The sequence below is a fragment of the Scatophagus argus genome, chromosome 12, assembly GCF_020382885.2.
Source record: "Scatophagus argus isolate fScaArg1 chromosome 12, fScaArg1.pri, whole genome shotgun sequence".
In the NCBI taxonomy this organism is placed as follows: Eukaryota; Metazoa; Chordata; class Actinopteri; family Scatophagidae; genus Scatophagus; species Scatophagus argus.
This window is the reverse complement of record NC_058504.1, coordinates 18257168-18277705: the sequence shown is the minus strand read 5'-3', so window position 1 is coordinate 18277705 and position 20538 is coordinate 18257168. Positions and strand designations below refer to the sequence as shown.

Genomic DNA, 20538 nt, shown 5'->3' with positions numbered 1-20538 from the left:
ATCTGATCTGACAACAAGCTTGCTAACTGCAGTCAGCCAGTGGCTCAATGATAACAGGTTTGCCACTGAAAGCTTGTGGGTCAATTTGAGCAGACGACTTTGCTTCTGTTTAGTCTACTGAGTATGTATTGAATAGGCCATTTTATAAAACATTATAAAACATTTTACCTGTTATAGTAAGAAAAGCACAGGTGCGACTAAAACATCACTGATGTCCTTATTCCACTGAATTGTCCCAGTAAGACATAAAAATGAGCCAGCAGGCACAACAGCAGCGCCCTCAAACTGGAACACCTGAATGGGCTGCTGCTGCTGTGATTATTGGTTTTATTTGTCACACCTGTATTTTTTACTGCTGTGAAAGGGAAAAATATCTGCTGAGGAAAAAGGTCTTTTTTCAGCATTTTGGCAGACACACCTGTCAATTTCCTTTTTGCAAATAATTATTTTTGACAATTAGTTATTGATATTCATAAAGTAATTACCTTACAGTAAATTTTACCAACAAACACAAATATTACAATTGGATTGCTGAGGAGTGGAAAAATCACTATTGCCTGGTTAGATTGATTTATATTTTTTTTAAAAAAAGCTGATGGTGGGTTGGAGAAATAGGCCAAACCAGCATGAATCCATCAATCCAGCCCAGTTGGTGTCAACAGTACAGGCTGCTGGTTGGGAAGTGCTGAGTGTTTTTTGTGACAGAACACAGAAGGGTCTTTAAACCAATCAAGCATTATTTTAGTGCCACAGCATATCTAAGTATCCGTAAAGCTTCCAGTGATTGCCTCATTAGTCAAAGCATAACAAAGGAACCAGTCATAACATTAATACTTGTGTTGGGATTATGCTTCATAAAACTGATACCCTATATAAACATATTAGCATTTTAAATGAGAAGAACGTCAGCACTATAATTTAGAGAACAAATGTAATCACAGCGGAGTAGTAGTGTAATTAGTTTTTGCCTGACAAAATAGAATATTTGTTCATTCACAGTTCACAGTTACATATATTTTTCAAAATGCGGGGAAAGAATACAAAGTATGTTTCCGACTAGAGGTTGTAAGACTCTGTGCACCAGTCAAACTTCACTTTATATCAGTATCTCTCCAGACTTACAATAAATGTAGTGACTTTAGAGCTTGGCCACATGATGCAACAATAATAAGCTAAAGCTCAATATCAGCCAAACCAATGAGCTTGTGGACTACAATGCCTCTAATCCAAAGAAGCTACAAATTCTAAAACGTGGAGGCTTTTTTCAGGACATTATGAAGTCACAGTGAAGTTGACCTTTAGGATGTAAAATGTCATTACTTCGTAATTTTCTGATTAGACATTTGTGCAAATTTTGTCATAATTAACACACATATTCTTGATTAGTGAATTAGCCAATAAATGTGTTTTGTGAGATCACAGTAAGTCATCCAAGTGGACATTTGAGCTAAATTTGAAGACATTCCGAATATACTGCATTCATTCATTCAAGAATGGGACAGATGGATAGACAGACAACCTGAAAACATAATGGCTCTGGCCATGGCGCAGAGGCATGAAAAGCAGCCACCCGTGGAAAGGACAGCAGGAAGAGGAACTTACAGTTACTGAAGAATAGATAGATAAAGTATCAACTTGGATTAAAGGATGTGGCAATGAAACCAGTTTAAAAGGTGTAAGATGTGATCACAACAATTTCATGTGAAAAAAAAAAATCATTTTCTTTTTTTATTCCAACATGACTGTGTCCCAAAGCAGTCCATAAAGACATGGTTGGATGAGTTTGGTGTGGAAGAACCTGATTGGTCCACACAGAGCCCTGACCTCAACCCCATCCAACTCCTTTGAGATGAACTGGAGTGGACATTGTGAGCCAGGCCTTTTGGTCCAACATCAGTGTCTGACCTCACAAATGCTCTACTGCATGAATGGGCTAAAACTCCCACAGAAACACTCCAAAAACTTGTGGAAAGCCTTCCCAGAGGAGTAGAAGCTGTTAGAGCTGCAAAGCTGTCTGTGTATTTGGAATGCAATGTCTTTAACATTCCTGTTAATGTATTGGTCAGGTGTCCTAATAATTCTGTCTATAGTCATGAAATCAAATTATACAAAAAATATAATAATATAATGTTATAACATAAAATATTGAATTATTCAAAATCTCAAATCAGATGGTGAATATGAAAGCACTGACCTTCAGAAAACACAGTCCTCCTGCTAGGTACAGCAAATATTACTTAATACTAATCTGTACTGACCACAGATCTCTGTATGTCCCTATCTCCTGCAGAGATGATAAATGAAATTTATGCTCATGACAGCAGTGTGTTGCATATCTGAACTGACTGAGAAAGTAACTTCTTTAGATATACTGTATATTTTCCTACCTCGAGGGTTATTAAGTGCAGCTTCAGTGGCCTTCCTGCCCTCTCCACAGTGGCTCTGGTCAAAAGGTAGACACTGTTCCCCTGTCCCGGCCACCACCTCCAGGTTGCGAGATGGATCTTTTGGCTGCCCTAGGTTCCTCACGCGGTACACTCTGCGACTGGTGGTGTCAGACACGTAGAGAACCTCACCCATTGGATCCATGGCCAGGTAGTACTTATGAGCAGGGCTGGTGCTGAAGAGAGAGGAAGTTTACAAAGTTCATGGAAAGTAAAGATTGAAAGGACAGCAAATATATTCCAGAGTTGTATTTAAGCTTTCAAATCACTTGCAAGTTGCCCCAACAGTTCCAAAGACTTCTTCATTTAGAGTTTTATTAAAAGATTCTATTTGTTCTACTGACTCAATGAGGTTAGCCTAGTTTAGGATATTACGATATTACTCAGTATTCATGATAATATAACACCGTATTTTGTAAAAGGGTCTTAAAAAGTGTGGCATAAATAACATCATTATTATTGTTGCTGTTGTTGTTAGTAGTAGTAGTAAAAGCATTTAGAGGAAGGACATCCCAATGAAAAGCATCAGTATGAAAGACTGTAGGAGTAAACTTGTTCTACTACAACAAGATTTATGTCTTCTGTAACGCAGATGCACACAGCCACAGTGGCTAAATAGTAACGCGAAGTGATAAACACATTTTGTATGAGCGTGTTAAAGAAAATGGTTAATAGGGTTATGAATATAAAATGTTAAACAGATGATTAATATGTCTCTTGTACAATGTATGTCACTACAAACGAATAATCCCATGCAGCAAAGCCAACCCAAGCCAATCTCAACATGCCCTCAAAATACTATATTCCAACTCCATGAAAAAATAGTTTTCACATTCTGTGTCAGTGGGAAAAAACAACACAGAAAAATACTGTAAACCATCCTTTAAACAAGAAGAAGAAAACTTGCTCCAGAAGAAAAAGGTGAATCCCTATGCCTGAAAGTGTTCTCACTGATGTGCTAGGCCTTTTCTACATTACTCTTAAACATATAGAATAAACACTATAGTTTATACTTCTGATGGTAGATTTATTCACAGTAAAAATAAAACAATATGTGGACATTTTTCTGTTGCAATTTGAATTCCAGTTACTGTTATGTCATAATTAGACGCCTAATTTCTTGAGTTTTGTAATGAAAAATACTAATGCCATAACCACAACGAAGGTGTGGTTTAGTGTTTATGTTATATAATGCTCGCCTGTAGTACAGTAGAAAAACAGCAGTTTGCAGAGGCCTACAACTGCCTACAATGATGCAAGAAAAATTTATTAGAGTGGTAGTTAATCATCATAAATCTATCCACATGTCTGGCTGAGATAAGGAGTCTTATGTATAAATGTATGTACAGCCTGAATAAGGTGAAAAGCAGCAAATTTATGCATTCATAAACCCTACCAAAAGCTGCGTCATTATACAACATTTCTATGACATGATTACTCTTATTGTAAGAGTCTAGGTAGATATATTTTCATAAGGGGCAATGCTTCCTTGTTGTATTTCATGCATGTATGTGTTCCTGTTTTCAGTTTTATGTCTTCTATATTATATATGATAGCTATATAATGTTGTCTTTATTGGTTCATTTTATCTTTAACTGCTATGGACCATGGTCGAGAATAAAGCAACCTAAACTGAAAGCAACAGGAAAACAGGAGGGACAATAGAAGGGAGTGTGGGTAACATGCAACAAAGGCCTGAGACCAAAATGAAACCCAGAAAGTTTGTGTAGCTAAATTTGGCCAAAGCCAAATGAGGCATAAGGACAAATAACTGTCTATTGTTCTTGCTGCTATTGTTAGGTTATGAGTGGTAAGAGTGAATGAAAGACTGGAAGTTTATTCAATGCAAGGTTGAAAAAGTACAAAAAGTACATTATGGTTTGGCGGGGGGGGGGGTGGTTCCTTTAATGAAACTGTCTTTTGTCCTCAGTGTAGCCATCAGGCCTAGGTTAGAACTATGAAGACTGACTTCATTTACCCTTATATTGATTATGAGCTGTATACTGTACTTTGTGTAGGAGGAGTGCCAACACTGTGGGCACGTCGCTGTGCAGAGAACAACTGACTTTCTTCTGTTCATATAGAGTGCAGTTCAGCCATTAGAGAAAACCTCAGGTCAGGTTACTTTGCTGCATTATTAGGAATTTAAATTTTGAACTTTGACTGCTGTAACTAACTGCATTTACTATGTAATGTGAAATCCACTGTCAGCCAGTGTGGCCAAAGGCTTCTTGTCAATTAAACTCAAAGACACTTAAGCGTTTTTTTCCCCACAGAGATTTAGTGAGAAAAGGCAAATTACAATGTCGAGAAATGCTTTTGTACATTCTTTCTCACTAACACCTTCAAAATAACATTTTCTTGCAGGTTGCTACTAGATTTCTATAATTTTACATTTGCTTTGGATAGCAGCTGTGCACTGTGAGACTGCTGTGCCACTCAAACAAACCCTAAACTTCCTTTTTATATTAGCCTGAACCTTCTTGCATGCCGGAAACAAACATTGCAACACAGGCAGGGGTGCTGTCAGTCATCTAGTCCATTAAGTGCATAACTGTTTACGGAGCTCTGCACTGAACTGGACATAAATAATTGAAACCTGATCCACAGAGAGTTACTCCGAGTTTCAAAGTGTGTCACTGCATATCATATTTGCTGGTCTCTTGAAGCTACTTCAAGCATTGCACTGTACATATAACTGATTACAGACCACTTCACCTGTCTTCTTCTCAATTAGATGCTCAGAGCCGTGAATACATTTATCAATTTATCAAGTGGAAGGGAAATGAACAACAATAACAACCCAGGCACAAACAATCCCACTCTAGCCTCTCTATTCCCCTCCACACATAATACCAAAACAATGATCAGAGTTGATAGACGGCGTTATGGTTGTTCTTGACTGTCTCTGAATCAACTGTCTGGGTGCTCAGATAATACTGTAGAGGACTTCCTCCTCTATTTACTTTACTTCAATCTCAAACTCTTTAAGAGAAAGAAAAGACAATGGTTTTATGGTGAGTACATCCCGTATTGTTTCCCCTTGGAGAGCACCCTGTTTTGAAGCCCTGTTGGCTGGTAGGCACTTTGCTGGGAAGAATGTGGAGTGAAAAGCTTTGAAAGCTGAATATGGATGAATAATTAATGTATTTGACTTAAGAGAACAATAGTATAGAATAAAAGAGAAACACTAAGATGCCGCTAACAGTAAAAAGCTACTCCAGAGGAAAAAAAAGGAGGAAGGAGGAACTGAAGGAGAAACCTCCAGGGCGAGGAAAAGGTATCCAAAGTGCCTTCAGAAGAATCCAGTTGCTATAGGTGGTTCCCAACCCCCTTTTTTTCCTGATGTACCCCCATAGCGCAGTCAGGTGAACTAAAGTACTCCATCATTGACCTCAGCTGTCATATTACAAATGTGTATGAACTGAAAACTGCAAAAAATAGGGGACATAATAAAAATAATAACAATCACAATACTACTACTACCACTAATAATAATAATAAGATGAAGAAGAATTTTTAAGCTGTCAGCAGTTAGGTCAGTTACATTTGCATCTGTTCTGCTAACACTTAAAGGGCCAAAAGCTAGATGTTGTAGCCATTTAGTCATTTGTAGAAACTCTTTATCAATTGATTTTAACAAACTTTTAGGAATTTAGTTTATTTAGGTGTTGTAGCTGACTCAGAAATTGGCTCATTTTTTCAAGCTTGATTTCTGTTTGATTTAATTAGTTAATCTCCCAATCTTTACACTTAGCTGCTGGCAACTGCAACGGTAGCCCCTGGGATACAAGTATCCCCGGTTGGGAATCCCTGGCATTGGCTATACAGAGGAAATTTATCACAGTTTGTGCATCACAGGCACATTTACATTTTCACACTTGCAGACAGTACACACCAACCCATACAGTACAAACATAAACACACAGCCAGGTTATCCTTTTTGCATGGTTAAAACTTTGGCATGCTAGAGATGTGGCATCTTGAAAATCCTCCTCTCTCTTTTCAAATTGGATAAACCCTCTCTGTCTCTCACACAAACAAGCACATCCGCGCGCGTGCACACACACACACACAAACCCTATAACATCTGTCTAATCTTCTGTCGAACATGGTGTATAGACCTCACAACACTGTCAAGGCTTTGGGCCAGGGATGATGTCAAGGCCATCCAAGGCCTGGGGCTTTTAGTCCTGCTCAGGAAGTGAGTGAACCGCTGCATCTTCCAAACAGACTTCAAGTAATCCTTTAAAACATGAAAGCCTTGGCATTTTGGCCGATTTTCAATTTACAAATTTAATATTGCCTGGTGAAATTAAAATGAGGATTTGATATATCTGACTGCAACCTGAGTATATGCAGATTTTTTTGTGTAGTGCATTTCTGGTAAGAGGGAAAGTCAGATCAATGCAATTATGCAATTTTCAGAAAACAAACCAAGATAAAGTGCTGTGAGGCATTTTGCAACATGGCCTGTGTTTTCTCTTGACATGTGGTCTTTGTGTTTGTGTGCGAGTTTTGTGCAGGTATATAAAGGAGGCGTTAATCACCATTGCTCACCTGTGTCTGGTGTCCCGGTTCCTGATGAAAAGCCGTCAAAGAGCATTTAAAAAGAAGAAAAGGTAAAAACAATCATTTATGATGTTAACGAGAATCATTCTGAGTTTCACAGGTGACAATGAGTCATTTTTTTCCTCATAAAGTGAGATTAAGGTTGATTTAGATGGCTGTATTGTTTCACATTAAATATTAACTTAAACAGGAAGCTTTTTGGCATTTCCTCCCAGAGGACAGGGAAGTATCAAATACAGACACTATGAAACCTCCGTCTGAACCAGAAATATTAGTCAGAGATACAATAATAACAGAGAATGAGAGAGTAAAGTTACAAAAGGAGAACACTTTACAGGACAAATGACTGTGCAATCCCATCGAGATTCTACGCTTGAGAAAATGCAGAAATAGAGAATGTAGTGCCTGCAGCGCCGTAGGAGATATCATCGTCATAATCCACAGAAAAAATAGCTTTGTTTCACAGCGGAGACTTTGAGCTTCTCTCACATCCTAAAGAGGTAGATTAGAGTCTGTGATGTCTGAACATCATGCACTCTGCATTTGCACGAAGACAAACTTCAGAATGTATTCTACTGAGATCAAACAGATCACAACTGCAGATGCCAACCGGAGCTAATGCCGTACTAACCCACAGCAGCCAAGCTAATTTTGTTTTAATTGTGTTCAAGTCAATCAAGCGCTCAAAATCCCACTTCTTCCCGCTGTGGGAGATCCCTTCCAAGAGTGGTCTACTCTTTTCACATGCATAAGCAATGAAATCAGTCTCACTTGAGTTCCAGTATGGTTCTGGTGTATCCATCAGGATGGACCCTGCGGATGAAGTTGAAGTCCCCCACGTAGAGAGAGCCATCAGGGCCGCTGGCCAGTGCCACGGGGGCAAACAGCATCATGTCTCGAGCAGCACCACTGCAGCTTGGACCGCAGGGTACACTCCGGTAGAAACCATTCCCCATCACAGTGCTGATAATAGGAGGCTGCTGGGAGAGGAAGATGTTTTCCCCGTTTCCCTTGTGAAGGATTCCTGGGGATGGAGGAATGCAATAAATACCATTTTGATTTAATTTGTATTACTGTGAGTGATAGGATCCTATGTGAGGACATAATTTTCTGCCAAGTGTTTTTTGTTATTTGTGTAGTTCTTGTTTTGTCTGAGCTCCCCTCACTTGTTTTAAATTGTTGGCAGTCACTTGGAGAAAAGTCACTCACCAATCACGATTTAATGAAATTTGGACCTAAAGGTAATGACATTTATGGGGCTGTCCAAGCCAAGCCAAGCCACCCCCCAACAAACACACACACACACACACACAAAACAAAATATTTTGCACTGCTGCTTGAGAAATATTTAATGTTATAGTTATATGTATAGTTAATGTTAAGGAGGCAGCACTTCAATGTTATTTCCCCAAAAAATAAACAAAAATTCAATTCATGCCACATACCGAAAACAAAACATAAGCAAAAGCATTACAAAAGCAGTTTGTTTGTGCTTACCACTGCGTATGTTAAGGGCGTGGTGTTTGTCCAGAGACCACCCTCCCAGGTTTGAGGGGACCAACTCAAATCCCTGCATCAGAGCGGTTCTCCTCTCCCATTGGATAACGCCAGGACATGACTCATACTCATAGCCTACAGAAACTGAAATACAAACACATGTGCACATAAGAGCTGCTATAATGCACCGTAATAACTATGTGCTGCAAACCTGCTGTGTCTAACACTACAGTATGTATAGCAATGTGACAGCATGTTGCACAGAACTTAACAGCAAGACTTAACACACAGGCACACTCATTCCCCATTTGTCTCAAAAACTACAGTGTATTGAGTGGTGAGCCACATGAAAGGCCTCTAGTGAGACCTCATCAGTGTGTGTGTTTGAGAGAGATCAGTGAGAAGTGGAGGCGTAATCAGGAGGAGCCCGTCTTCATGAAGGAGCCCTAGAATTAGCTGCTTGGCCCCTTAGTTGTAATGATACGCTGTGCAGCTTCCCACTACAAGTAACAACTATCAACAGCTTTTTTTTTCTTTTTTTCACTTGGCAAGATTAAATATGTTTCAACAGTAATTTACCACTCCAGATTTGGAATATGGTTACAGCCAGCAGGTGACAAAGCTGGGGCTCTCGAAAACATGTAAAGACGTAAACATAACTGCATACGAGTCATTCATGTCAACATGTCAAACAGAGAGAAACATAATACTTCAAGTCTACAGCTTTTTCACAATTGGGAAATAGCTTTACTTGTACAGTTTTGAGCACTTACAATTCATACTATTTTCTGTTTTTACTCATTCTTCATTTGAAAACTATAGTTAAGAGTTACTCATCTTACACATTTTACAAACAAATATATGACTGATGTAAAAGATACTCTCTGATGTCTTACAGATGAGACTACAGTAAAATGTCTGATATCATAATCTAATTACAAAAAATAATAATATACATCTTGGAAATGAGATAATTTATATAAATAGTTTATAATGAATAATGTATTTATGTTTTCCCAGTAATACCAATGTAACTCTACTTTGCTATCTTTTTCGAGGCAGAACTGTATAGGGTTTTTTTTAATAGTGTGGTATTACTATTTTTGTTTAAAACTGCATTCATTGATTTTGTTGGGGTCACTTTGGGCCAACATAATGAATTCAGTGCTGACAAATTATAAACTTATTAAATTGTATCCTACCTACACATCCAATACTGATTCTAGGTTGCTTTGAATGGCTTGTGGACAAATCTTTCCTTAAAAGTTTACTTTCAGTGTGGGCGAGATAACCTAAAACTAAGTTAACTCATCTTTCCTTACATAACCAAAATATGTTTTATATACTTTGCATACTTTAGTTTTAAAGGTAACATATGCAATGAAAAAAAAACGCACTCTTTAATGTGGAGTATAATTAAAACAGTAGGCGTTCAAAACAGTTAAAGTTGAAAAGCTAACAGTGAAGATAATGATAATATACTCAACAGTTAGGACAGTCTGACATGTGACACAAATGTGATAAAAGAATATCTGTCACTGTCAGCCACTGTTGGCACTGATCTCTTAACTTGCTTCATCGTAAACCAGCAGGTCTGTGAATTGATGGGTACTCAAGAGGAACTGGAGAGCAAATTCAGTATAAAGACCATTAGAGATGGGAGAATACATAAGTAGTAAGCACTCACATTATGTTAAAACTCAGGAGATTCGTTTTAACACGGAGAGAAACTCAGCAGGCACGCAGGGCTAACTTAAATCTCCAACTCAATGGGTACAATCAATAAAAGTGATTGGGGAGGGGAAGTAATGGGTAATTTGGGACACTGGGGATAGTAAAAGAGAAAAAGAAACCATATAAAGTTGGACAAAAGTTCTTAGTCTGGGAACTGTCTCTTAGGTTCATTCAAAGAGTTCATTTGTTTCAATTTTGTGTGTCTTAAACTCGGATAGGCACGTAATCTTGTGTTCTTTGAAAGTGAGAAACAGGACTGACAAGCCTCCTGAAGTAAAATGAAAACACAGAGTATTGTGTAAGTTCAAATCCTTAAAGTCACAGTGCAGCTCGACAAACCTGACTTTAACAGGGTTAAAAGAGTAACTTGATATTATGGTGTCAAAAGCAACACTTGGCACTGAAAACAATAAATGTGTGAAAAAAGTGAAAAAACAACATGGAAAAACACGCTTATTTACTGTTTTGGGAGTTTAAGGTAAACTTGCAAAAGTCAACACTGTATAGGTGTGTGGTGATGTCAGAGGCTCTGGAGATATGTAATTCACACGATCCTCCCTGCTGTCCCAATCTCCTCACCAAAATAGCAACAGGAATTTGAATCTGAAAACCAGTTACCACTCACACGCACAGACACAAAAAAAACCCCAAAAACTGACAGCTTGAAAAAAATTAACTGAAGAAAAAAAAATCAGAAGATCTCACATGAAAAAACAAAAACAAATTTCATCTCTGTTTCATTTTTCAGCGAAATGATTTGAACTTTTTTGTAAAAAAAATAAATAAATAAAAAAAAACGCAAAAAAAAAAACTTCAATGCCATTGTTTCATTTTTCAGTTCAGATTTTGTTTTCAACATGGATTTTTAATGTTGCTATTCTAGCCCATAGTTCCACAAGCTGTTTCTTCTGGAAATGCATCAAAAATAGATTTACCGTCCTGTTTCAGAAATATATAGTAAAGCTGACTTCATCTGAGGAGCAAGGCTTTTCCAGAACAAAACGAGCAAAGCAATCTCGAAGGGAAAGTGTCAGTGTTTTGAGAACTGCTTCACAACTGTATATTACTATATTACAAGCAAGGACACACACACTGACACACATAGACACACTCCCTCACAATACAAACACAAGCAATACGCATGCACGCCTTAGCACATAAATGCACACTCAATATCTCACAGGTGAAAGCTTTCATTCCCCTCTGCTGAAGCCTCAGGCAATATGTTCACCCCAGCAATCAGAGCATGATCTCCCTTTCTCTTGCACTGGCAATGTGTGAGCACACGGAGTGTGTACGCGTACACACATGTTGGCGTATGTGTGAGACCATGTGCATCTGTGTTGTTATGACAACAAGTACTGGGAACCATTAGTGCAAGAAGGGAAGGAGCTCTTGGGGCTAAAACACAGTGGAAACCTAATGTTACCTTTTTAAATCATCTTTATGAAAACAAAATAACTAAAAATAATAATTTTACCATTTTCTATTTCATTGATTGCTTATGCATAAATCGGTTGTCTGTGTGCCGTCACAAAATGACATGTAAAAAAGCATACTTCTTGACAATTTCAAAACCAACAAAAATATAGGCTCTGTGGAGAAAATGAAACACAGTGTCCAGTAGTGATGGTGGATGTATGTCATCTACATGTCCACAGGTGCATTTATGCAGAGTTCCCACAGGTTTTAATGCTGCATGGTAGATTTTATTCTCTAGATCCAGTGTACAAATGGAATCTCAGATTCTATTCGGTTGTTGACTGATGGTTATTTCCTCCGCCGGTGCAGTATCTCGGTGACTTGTCGGTCACAACAGTATGAGGAGAGGTGTGGAAGAGGGTGTGGTGATGCCAATCTAGTGGTGCACTGCAATCTTACTGCCAAGAATAAATGTGTCTAGAGTTGGATGTCCACCTACTCAAAGCAGGGTGACAGCTCAGTACATGCGTGTTCCATGACATTTTGCTCACTTTATTAGGTTAAAAAAGTTGTCATTTGTCTACATGTATTCATGTGAAACTACTACACTACCACATACAACTACAAGTTTCTTCTGAAGAAAGCTCTGATGACTGTGTTTACAGAGGGTGAGAATGTGATTAGCCATGATTGTCACAGCCTGTAACGCCCCCAACTGTAATATATTCTTATATCCCAAAGTGTTGCCCATGTGAGCCTGGCCACAAAAATCATCAAAAGTGCATTTGGCACACTCCTGACAAGACTGCCATCTGACTGTGCTGTGCGCAGAGCAGCAACTAACCCACTGCAGACTTGTGGAGGTAAAGAAATAAAACAAACACTTCACAGAGAAACTACAAACAGCTGCTGAATCCAAGGACAGGAAGAATTTAAAGTATCTGAAATGTATGAGTCATGTGTCATAGATTGTCAATCATATGTATCATATTGCTTATCCTGCTGTAATACTATTTTCATGCACATGTCACAGTCCAACAAGTTTCGATCAGGATCTATTCTGAAGGTGTCCACAATCTACTTTTCAAGCAATTAGGACATTTAATATCCTCTTATGTCTGTTTCCAAACTTCACAAGCTGATTGGGTAAATTATAAAATGTGGCTGTTCCTTGGGTGATGTGTTGTAAATAATGCAAAGTAAGTTATAGCTGGCTACACAGTGGCTGAGCAGCTTGTGCCAAAAAAGAATCTTTATTGAAATATTGTATTTTAATGGTGAGAATGGACTGTTTTTTGTTGTTTCAAGTCTTGCTACAATCTACAGAGCATTATTTTAACATAAATACATTTGTGAACTTAAGCTGTAGCATGCATGTATGTATCAAGGGCAGCCCGAAAATACATTCCTACACATGCCAGGAACTGTAGAGGGGCCACGATCAGGGGAGAATACGCGGGTAGAGAGGAGAGTACAGGGAGGGCAGGGGGAAGACAAGAGAGAAGCAACCGGGGAGATCAGAGAGAATGGAGGAAATAACAAGCAGCAAAGAGAAGAAAGAAGAGTTCGGGTGAGGACAGAAACACAGGAAACACAGTGTGGATAGAGGAAGATAGGAGGCCAGGAAAGGGGGTAAGAGGGGCAGGGAGGATGGTTCAGCAAAGCAGGGTAAATACAAAAAAAACACCATCATTGCAGTTGAAAAAAGGTGAAAGATCAGGAGGGAGCTGGAAGAGATGAAATGCAGCTCTAACAGATAAAGAGAGGAGGGGATCAGGAGGGGAGAGAAAGCCTTGGGATGGAGAGATCCAATCTTTGTAAGAGACCATACACTCAAGTGGACAAAGCTTCTGGTATGCCTGTGATATCTCAGTGCTTATGGAAAGCTCAGTCTATCGTAGCTCTGCTGTTTGTCTACAACCTTCATGAAAAAGGTGGTGAACATAGATAGAAACACTGTCTCTTAAATGACCAGTAGAAGGTTCACAGGTTTAAGCCTTGATAACATCGTTAAAACAGCTGTTTTTTGACATAATTAACCAGCAAGTGCAATAAGAGCATATATATCCAGTATATACATATATATATACATAGGTGAGTGCAGACATTGAGAAACATGGACCACATTGAAAGATTTGTACTTTGCACATGGACATATTCTTCCCCACCGAGCCAATGATGTCCTATCATCTATCATCTCCAAGGTGTATTCATAGAGCCATCCATCTCAGCATTCCTCCTTCTCAGTACAACTCTAGTCTGGTCTATTGTGAGTGGTGAGGATCTTGAAGGGTGGAACAGAGTCTAAACTGCTTGCTGTGACCCCGTTTGCACAATCCACTTCACTACATGGACTGAATCACTAATCATATTTTAAGGACAGTGAGGTCATTCTTGAATTCTGGAAAATAAAGAGCTGAGAATTATGAGGGATGATGATAAAATTTGTGTTCAAGTATTGTTGCATTTGAGCATTTGACACAGTTGATCAAAACATCCTTTTCAAGAGAGATAAGAGGTGGTAGCCCTTCATTTCTATTTATTTATTTCTTGTCTGGAGGGAAGACATTTCACTGAATCTCTCAGCAAGTTTTTCTTTCATCTGGGAATACTACACCAGTCAGACGAAGCTGTAGAAATCTTTTTCTAATGGAAACCTGAGCCCTGTTTTAAGGAATAGTTAAATATTTTGGGAAGTATGTTTTACTGTTTTTGTGTTGAGCTTTAGAAGAGAAGACTGATACCACTTTCAAATCTGTACATTAACTATGCAGCAAGAGTAAGGAAATCATTAGCTTGGCTTAAAGGCTAGCAACACGGGGTTAAACTGCTACACACTGAAAGTCATGGGAGAATACTCAACCTAGTGTAGGTCATCCATCCATTCATTTTCTATACCACTTATCCGTCAGGGTCGCGGGGGAGCTGGAGCCTATCGCAGCTGACTACGGACCCTGGACTGGTTGCAAGACAAACAACCACACACTCTCACACCTAGGGGCAATTTAGAGTAGCCAATTAACCTAACGTGCATATTTTTGGTATTGTGGGAGGAAGCCGGAGAACACGGAGAAAACCCACGCCACGACAGTGCTAACCACTGCACCACCGTGCTGCCCTAGTGTAGGTCAATATAACACAAATGCATAACTAGGTTCATTTTACCCAGTGCACAAGGGCATACAGCAGTTTTTTGTGTGTAGAGTGACTCTCTTTGAAGCTGACAAATCTGCCTAGGAACACCTCTAAAGCTCTTTAATTAACACATTATATCTTCTATTTTGTTTACTCAGTTCACAAAAGAAATGTAAAAATGACAAAGCTATGTTTTTGCTCTCCGTTACTGCAACTGCAACATTTCACATTGTTAATAAATTTCTTTCTCCTCTCTCATTCCAGGTAGGAAACACAGAAAACATGTGGACTGAGTCCCACTACATTTTATAATCTACCTACCAGTTGCATGTGTGAGGCCCCAGACCTCCTGGCCATATACATCAGTCTTGTTCCAGACCAGCCTGTGGACCAGACCAGGCCCAGCAGGATACCAACGCTGGTACAACCTTCCCTGGACTGATGCACGGACATGCACCTTGGACAGGCCGCCCAGTGGGGAGATGGGGGACGATGGAGAGGGAGGTGTGAGGAGGATTCGCAACAGAGAGAGGTAGCCTGCAGCACGGGTGCTCAAGTAGTTCAGCTTAACAAAGGCTCCTGGGATTGAAACTTCTTCTTGCACTGCCTGGAGAAAACAAGACAGAGAGCAGAATGAGAAATATGTGTGATGGAAAGAGGATTAATGAGAAATGAGACACAGAGAATAATATAAAAAAAGAAAGGTGTTTAATCATTACTTTGTATGAGCTCACGTAATAACTGCTAGTGGCAGGTACAGGAAGAAATAGCTCACACAGTGAGGTGCGGTAACTCAACCAAATATGTGTTAGCCTTGTTGCAATAATAATCTTAAAAATCATCAATCATTCCCAAAGAATAATATAGAATTAATGAACCAAAATCTATGACAATCAGGTTTTCTTTGAAAAGAAAACATGGAAAACATGCTAATATATCTAATACCTCACAGGTAAAAAACCATACTGCAAAGCAAACAGCAAACAAACGAACAATGAGACACAAATCAGGACTGGTTGATATATTTATAACTAAAAAACATCATTCCCCTCTGCCACAGAATGATCTTGTCACCATGGTGAATATTAGATATAAAGTTTTCTACAGCCTATTGTGTGTATCAAGAATTTTATTTGGAGCAGAAGTGAGGAGTTAGTGTGAGGATTTGGTCACAGTAAATAAAACAAAAAAACAAAAAGGAAATGAAAAAAAAAAAAACAAAAACCTTGAGAGTCTCATTGGAGGTTAAATATATAATCACCAGTCTGACCTCCACACCTGACTTTCAGACACCTAATTTGCTTTTTTGGTGGGGAAGTATATGACTAGAGCACAAATTTGCATTTTGCTCATTCCCTATTTGCATGATGCAAATATGAAATGAGCTAAATTTGCAAAACCCCATGAGACCAGGTTGGTTTGTTGCTGAGCTGTTACAAATTGAGTGTAAGCTTTGTTTTTTTTTTTTTTTTGCGGCCTGTCATTTGTAGATACCAAGCACAGCATTGTCACATTTCATATAGTTTTTCTCATCATAGTAAAGGCATTGTGCACCTGTAGCTCAGGCACTGCTGGCCCCTTCTCTGCACATGCCCCTGTGTATCTGGGAAGTGGGTAGGGCAGCACCAGCGGGTAGGGACTCAAAATGTTCCTGATGTCACATTTAGGAGGTTGAGCTTCCTCCCTGGACATCGTCACCTGATCCAGGACCAGGAAGTCGTTGTTAGGCGTCCAGATGGTGCGTGTCTGCGGCAGGAAGGGCGGGCGCTGGAACATCAGGGTCATAGACATCGCGCCCAAGGTCACCAGGTCAAAACTAAATCAAATGGCAGAAAGATGGAAAAAGATTGGTGCACAAGGGGAATAAAAGAAGCTTTCTGTATATTTTCATTATGGATGTCTGTACCTTCCATCCTGTCTACTGATGGTGTAACCATACTCTGGGTGCTGTGGGAAGGTGATGTTGACTCCAACCAGAGGAGAGCCATCCTGCAACACGACGCTACCTCGAATCACGGCTACTCGACTGGGAAAACAAAAGATGCGAGGCAGTGAGAGAGAGAGAGAGACAGCAAGACAGAAAGAGATGCACAAGGCAAGGGAGAGATGACAGGTTTACAGTGATGGAGAACATAATCATTATTTGAAGAGAGAGGCATACGGGGAGGAACAACCCAAATGGCCTTGTGCATGAAGAAAAAAACACTGCATTTATTCTACTCAGTACAATTCCATTCTTTAGCACAGAGAAGTCTGCCTGAGACCGCCAGGATACAAGGACCATAAATAGAGCTTCACCCACAGTAAAACCTTTCAACACCTTGTCATATAAAAAATAAACCTCCACATCATGTTTATATTACTGTGACAGTGGTACCTGCAGCAAAAAAGGCTGTGTTGTTCCTCAAATAGTCCTTAGACTATCAGTCACATCTGTACTATTTTGAAATATTCATCTTGATTTTTGCAGGTAAAGTGTGAAATACACTGCTTATATCTGAAATAATCACTGAACTGGTCAAACGAAGACAGATTTAGACACACATACACTCACGAATACACACACATTCCCTGATGGAGCCTATCTGTTACTCCAGAAGAGGGATAAATGAAAGGATAGCAAGGTTTCCCCGGGTGGCTGCATTGCCCCGTTTGTTACTGCTGTCCTGAAAGCTGCCATCGATTTCCCCTCTGAAAAAACACAGCCACATAATTAATTTATTTGTTTATTCTACAATTGAACCAGGAGGGCGAAAATGCACTTTGCCATTTTTCAGAACGGCATCACTTCTGGTTTCCCAAACCAAACTTTCTAGGTCATCATCATGTTGGTGAAATGTGTTTCCTGTCTTAGATGGCAGTAAGAGGCCGCTGAAAAATTAATGGTCACAGCTTCACGACTCGTGTAACTGAACGATACATTAAGAATTAATATATAACCAACAAATACTCTGCAGTTGTAGCCTGACACTGATACTGGAGGACAATGCACTGTTGTGTGACTGCTAATCTCCAGGGAGACACAGATCACTAAGATGTGCACAAAGGCATGTGAACATATGAAAAGCCACATCCACAAACTAATGCACACACTGTCATTAAGGAAATAATGCGTAATGGATGACTTAGTGCATTAGTACAGATGCATTTAGTTCATTATCTACTACTTGTGAATTTCAGCACACCATACAGTCAGAAAACTCAAGGACACAGACAGAAAACAAGAAAGAAAGAAGGTGTTCGCATGCACACGCACACCCAGGCTCACAAAGAGTAAACAAGCACATACCTGGTATCAAAGGGCACGTCTCCGGGGAGTGTGTGTGTGGCTGCTTTGCCGAGGAGGAAGCGTACGCGGCGGTAGAAGCTGTGAGTGCGTGCGCTAGTGAAGGAAGTGGGTGAGGTGGGGGGCTGAGGGCTCTGCTGCAACAGGGCCAAAGGGTCGGCCGAGCCGTGACATAAAGGATCGGAGCCACAGCTCAGCTGCTCACAACAGTCGGGGTCTACGCAGTCCATCAGGCCATCTGAAAGGGACAAGAGGTTCAAAGAAGAAGAAAAAGAAAATAGTTAAAATAAAAAATGCATTCACAGAGAGTTAAATGTAATGAGTTGGTTGTTTAGAGGGTATTTGAATTTACACAGTTTACACATAGTAGGTGATACATTAACATATTCATTATTCATCTTTAATAAAGGCTTTAAGTGAAGGCTCTTAGAACAAATTTCTATATTAAAGACCAACATATTGCATGTATACCAAGTGGAAAGACATGAAGAAGATACCATAAAACCTCAGAACTGTTTCTGGTTTGCTACACTGCTGGCTGGTGAGAAACTCGACTGGAGTAAATCTAATCTACAACAATGAACTGCACATGTGTCATCATTATCAGGAGTATCAATAAAATGAGATTCATTACAGGGCATTAGCATACAATTATAGCAACTATTGCTATAAATCAGTCCCGAATCACCGCCATTATTTGAATGTGATCCATTGAAGTCCGGTGTAAACAATGAAACGCAAAGCAAGGCGACAGGTAATAGGAGCCAGTTTGGCATTTGTGTTTCCTATTTCAAGTCTGTTTCTGAAAAGGCAGGAAACAGTGCTGACATTTAAATGCATCTGACCACAGTGCAGAGAGCTAAAGGCCAACAATATTCTATTATAGCCTTCTTCTTCAAAGGCAGCATAGTACAATGGTTGATTTCCATAAGATTCGCTACTTCAATTTTAAAGCACATTTGTTAATTTAATTTATAATATCACTGTCATTAAAAGAACACACAGGTTTCTCGTTTACTGTGCAGACATGGTTTGATTTGATCACGTGTAACGTATATGAATGTGAATGTACATGTGATGGAAAAATGATGTTTTTTTCTAGAGAAATAACAATACATGAGCTCCTCTCTCCCATCCAGGCAGAATAATTGAAGCTCCTCAAAGTTCCTCTTTATTTTCTGATTACATGTGATAGCATCTTTCCATCTCTGTCTATCTTCAGAGACAATAGGATTGCTGTGAGAGAGGGCTATGAGAGCCTACAGTATATCTGCCAATTAGGGGGAGATGGTTGAACTGTGTAGTTGAAAATTATGGGATTTGAAAAGCTTTGCAGAGAGGTGGAAGGATGGAAAGATAAGGGAAGTGTAAATGGTTTCCATCAGGGTTTTTTTTTTTAAACAAATACTTTGATGCATGCAGTACTGGCACTTGAGGGAAGGTCTCAATATTCATGTGGAATTCTAATGTAATACCATACAATGTCAACATCCCTTTTGCATACAGAGATGGTTGTATATTATTTAATGCATTTTATTTGACTATAATGTAAAGAGAAACCTGTATCTTCCTATAGCTACTCACCACCTTAACCTCTTCTTATACAGAGAGAGAAAATAGGATATTAAATAAAATCAACACATGTATAAAAGCAACTCAGTACTGCACTTCCATAGTGTAGAGGACTCCTAAAAGACAGATTTTAAAAACGATGAATTGTTTTTACTTTATTCAGAGCTGCAGAGACTGTGCAATCCTTTTAGCCTAAATATGGATCAACTTCTTAACCATCCCATAATGATCCAGGAGGAACATTTTTGCTAAACCCTTCCTGCTCAGAAATAATAATAAAAAAAACACAGTCAAACATTTCGTAAAATATGCTTTTCTGCTTTCTCCCAGATAGACTGAGTGCAGTCACTTTGTGGAATCTCAGTTACGATAAAGCTGCTGGAACTTACTGTTCCTCACATCGAAGGGGCGGATAGAGAATTCTATCAATCTTTTCAACTATATATCCATATCACGTTTAATTACCTCCTTAAACTCTTCATTTTTAGTTTGTTCGAATTTAGGATTGCAGTTTCCAAGCCCACACTAATATGTCCCCTGGTGCCAGCCATTAGGGTTGTTTGTTTCAGACTTGTCAAGTAAGTTCTTCCAGTAATCTTATATGGAAAATCTTTGGAATTTCCCTTTAAAACAAGACAATGTAAGAGAAGGTTCCGTTTCTTTAGTGGTGTAACTGAATTAACAGGTACTACACTCAAACATGATGTGTAAATGCTGGTACACCGTGTGCTTTACATCTTAAATACAACAGATGAAACATCAGTTAATACAAAACACAATCAGAACAATGTGTCCTACTACGACTCAATTCCCTTACTCATCCCCTGTTTTATGGTCCACATGACATTTTCTTATTGTTTAGCTCTGAGGTTATAT

General features: G+C 39.2%; 1 protein-coding gene across 1 annotated transcript in view; it reads right to left on the bottom strand.

Annotated features, from left to right (window-relative positions):
* The window catches only part of tenm1 (teneurin transmembrane protein 1), a 157723-nt gene that overhangs the window by 37208 nt on the left and 99977 nt on the right, over nucleotides 1-20538 (bottom strand). Inside the window, exons 15-22 of the mRNA XM_046406138.1 lie at nucleotides 18094-18328; nucleotides 16711-16830; nucleotides 16359-16620; nucleotides 15126-15411; nucleotides 8514-8657; nucleotides 7788-8040; nucleotides 7005-7025; nucleotides 2388-2620 (exon numbers count right to left, since the gene is read on the bottom strand). Of these exons, the coding sequence (XP_046262094.1) occupies nucleotides 2388-2620; nucleotides 7005-7025; nucleotides 7788-8040; nucleotides 8514-8657; nucleotides 15126-15411; nucleotides 16359-16620; nucleotides 16711-16830; nucleotides 18094-18328 (1554 nt within the window). The remainder of the gene's footprint in view (nucleotides 1-2387; nucleotides 2621-7004; nucleotides 7026-7787; nucleotides 8041-8513; nucleotides 8658-15125; nucleotides 15412-16358; nucleotides 16621-16710; nucleotides 16831-18093; nucleotides 18329-20538) is intronic.